We start from the raw sequence: 3,699 nt of genomic DNA on the forward strand, positions 1-3,699 counted from the left end.
GACAGAGTATGGGGGGCGTGGCTACAGCCTGGAGAATCCCACGGACAGAGTATGGGGGGGGGCGTGGCTACAGCCCCTGCAGTCCCAGAGTCGGACACGATGGCGAAGCACCCATGCAGAACAGGAATTCATAGGGAGCTCCCTAGGGATTTCCCGGTTAAGATTCCAGGCTTTCCCTGCCAGGGACTGGGTTTAATCCCTGGTTGGGGAACTGAGATCCTGCAAGCTGTACCGTGTGATCAAAAGCTAAATAGGAAATAATGGTATTTCTACAGTGTCCCTGGAGCTGCCTTACTCAGAAACCACACAAAAACATTTAAGGCTATGATTTATATTAATCGGATCTGTGTGTGTGTGTGTGTGTGTGTGTGTGCACTCTGCGACCCCCATGGACTGTAGCCCACCAGATTCCTCTGTCCATGGGATTCTCCAGGCAAGAACACTGGAGTGGGTTGCCATGCCCTCCTCCAGGGGATCTTCCCAACCCAGAGATCGAACCGAGTCTCACACATCTTCTGCATTGTCACGGAGATTCTTTAGGGCCACCTGGGAAGCCCTAAGTTCTTATAGTTTACAAATTAATTTTAAATGCATTGTGACATTGAATTCCTCATAATTTTTCAACTGCAATAGTGACAGGAGGCCTTTGAAATAAGGACGGAGGTTTAAGAAAAAAGCCTAACAAACAATTTAACTTCTTAGTATAAACAAAATGAAAAGTCAGAGGTTAATAGCCAGCTCATCAGGCTTGATTTTCTTTTATGCTCAACTGTTAGGTTTTAATACACTTTATAACTTCATAACTTTGCTCTCAGCCACACAGATGGGAAAGCAGAGACTGTACTAACTTCTTGGCTCTGAGCCCGGGAAGAAATGATGAAAAACTGGTTTTTCAGAGTGAACTACATGTGTGCACAGAACGTAACTCTTCCTTTTCCTTCATCGGAAAAATATGTCTGCAAAACAATTCAGGTGGGGGAGCTCGGCTGCCAAAAATCATAATAAGTGCTAGGAATTCTTTTAACCTTTGAAAAATGAAATTGAACACATCTATTCATGCTACTGAATTTTGGACTGTGGAATCATCCATGTGTTAGGAGCTCACTCGTGGCCAACTCTTTGCAACCCCGTGGACTGTAGCCCCGGCAGGCTCCTCTGTCCGTGGGATACTCCAGGCAAAAATGCTGGAGTGGGTTGCCATTTCCTCCTCCAGGGAAATCTTCCCGACCCAGGGATAGAACCTGTGTCTCTTACATCTCTTGCACTGGCAGACAGGTTCTTTACCACGAGTGCCATCTGTGCCCCGGACCACAGACGACCCTCCTTAAAAATCCTTAAGAGTGGTCCACAACATTTGATGTTGTGCTGTTTCCATCTCTAAAAGGTCTTGCCTCTCACCCTGTGAATTCCGAAGCACGCTGTCATTCCTAGTAAGTTAGCACGATGGTGGTGGTGGTTTAATTGCTAAGTCGACCCCCATGGAGTGTAGCCCACCAGGCTTCTCTGTCCGTGGGATTTCTCAGGCAAGAATCCTGGAGCTTCCCTGATGGCTCAGACTGTAAAGCGTCCGCCTGCAATGCAGGAGACCCGGGTTCGATCCCTGGGTCGGGAAGCTCCCCTGGAGAAGGAAACGGCAGCCCACTCCAGTCTTCTTGCCTGGAGAATCTCACGGACAGAGGAGCCTGGGGGGCTGCGGTCCATGGGGTCGCAGAGAGTCGGACACGACTGAGGGACTTCACTTTATTACTGGGGTGGGTTGCCATTTCCCTCTCCAGGGATCAAGCCCACATCTCTTGCTTTGGCAGGTGGATATTTTACCGATTGAGCCGCCAGGCAAGCCCCTTAGAAAACCCTTCTATTTGACTCTGCCAGCCACCCACCACCCACCACTCTCCCCAGTGTGCGTATCACGTATAAACAGACGAAACAGCCTCAGGATTGAGGAAGACAAAGCACCCTTCTCCCTAGAGACAGACAATAACAAAGGTTTATAAGTTTTCTTGCTTACCAGCCACAGAGCGGCTGTTTCATGGCTTCTTACTGTTACCTAGAAAAGAAGCAAATAAACAATGAACTTCTGCAAAGTGGTTATTTTTCTTATAACTAGGCAGTTATGCTCCAAAGTGCGAAGGAGCCTGTTTTGTCTTTTTTTACAGCGACCCACTGAAAAGGCCGTGATGCTGGGAAAGATTGAGGGCGGGAGGAGAAGGGGACGAAAGAGGAGGAGATGGTTGGATGGCATCGCCAACTCGACGGACATGAGTTTGAGTAAACTCCGGGAGATGGTGATGGACAGGGAGGCCTGGCGAGCTGCGGTCCTTGGGGTCTCAGAGAGTCTCATGTGACTTGGTGATGGAACAAAAACAGCCACTGAATTCTTTACACCGAGTTGCACACAAGTGATGTTGGTGCAGACAGAATATGGTAACGTCATGCACGATCCCTTCATTTGTGGGTCATTGCGATGGCATACGGAGAAGGCGATGGCCCCCCACTCCAGTACTCTTGCCTGGAAAATCCCATGGATGGAGGAGCCTGGTAGGCTGTGGTCCATGGGGTTGCAAAGAGTCGGACACGACTGAGCGACTTCCCTTTTGCTTTTCAGTTTCATGCATTGGAGAAGGAAATGGCACCCCACTCCAGTGTTCTTGCCTGGAGAATCCCAGGGACGGGGGAGCCTGGTGGGCTGCCAGCTATGGGGTCGCACAGAGTCAGACATGACTGAAGCGACTTAGCAGCTTAGCAGCGATGGCATAGCTCCCACCCTTTATGTAGGTCCAACAACAAAAACCCTTAATTCTGAGGGTACTGATCAATCAAGGTGAAGGACTACAATAAAATGTCTGATATGCATTTTTAAGGATTGTATTAATTGTCTTCTAGTGTCGTGAGACACTTGAGAACGATAAACAATGTTCAGTTAGACCACACTCTCCTGGGTTGTTGGAAGAAGGGGTTGCGTCCTCTTATATATCTAACCCAGGAATTGTATTTTTCATGTTTTTTTTTTTTCAACATTCTAAGCCCTACATCTTTTTTTTTCCCCCCAATGACTGGGGGCAGGAGGAGAAGGGGACGACAGAGGATGAGATGGCTGGATGGCATCACCGACTCGATGGACGTGAGTTTAGGTGAACTCCGGGAGTTGGTGATGTGGACAGAGAGGCCTGGCGTGCTGCAGTCCATGGGGTCGCAAAGAGTCCGACACGACCGAGAGACTGAACTGAACTGAACTGAACTGGACGATGAGGTAAAGATATATATATTTTCATTAGAGCCTATTCTGTTGCAGTTTCCTGAGGAGTGTAGATGAGATGTATTTTTTCTTTTTAAAGTAGCCTAGCTTCTTTCTGGTTTTCATTTGGAACTCTAAATTATAGGTTTCAGGGCAAGGGGGAGGACGTGGGCCCAACGATTCAGGTCTAATGTAACTGCGCGTGCCCAGTGGCTCAGTCGTGTCTGACTCTCTGCGACCCCATTGACTGCAGCCCACCAGCACTCTCTCTCCATGGGATCCTCCAGGCAGGACTGCTTGTGTGGGTGGCCGTGTCCTTCTTCAGGGGATCTTCCCGACCCAACGATAGGACCCAGGTCTCCTGCACTGCAGGCAGATTCCTTACCATCTGAGCCATAGTTCAGTTCAGTCCAGTCGCTCAGTCCTGTCCAACTCTGCAACCCCATGAATTGCAGCACGCCAGG

General features: G+C 49.0%; 1 protein-coding gene across 1 annotated transcript in view; it reads right to left on the reverse strand.

Annotated features, from left to right (window-relative positions):
• ARSH (arylsulfatase family member H) overlaps positions 1-2,045 on the reverse strand; it is a 16,223-nt gene extending 14,178 nt beyond the window's left edge. The window contains exon 1 of the mRNA XM_040266397.1: positions 2,009-2,045. Coding sequence (XP_040122331.1) covers positions 2,009-2,031 — 23 coding nt within the window. The 5' untranslated portion in view covers positions 2,032-2,045. The remainder of the gene's footprint in view (positions 1-2,008) is intronic.
• Positions 2,046-3,699: the final 1,654 nt, after the last annotated feature.

Source organism: Oryx dammah, unplaced genomic scaffold (assembly GCF_014754425.2).
Source record: "Oryx dammah isolate SB20612 unplaced genomic scaffold, SCBI_Odam_1.1 HiC_scaffold_23, whole genome shotgun sequence".
NCBI lineage: Eukaryota > Metazoa > Chordata > Mammalia > Artiodactyla > Bovidae > Oryx > Oryx dammah.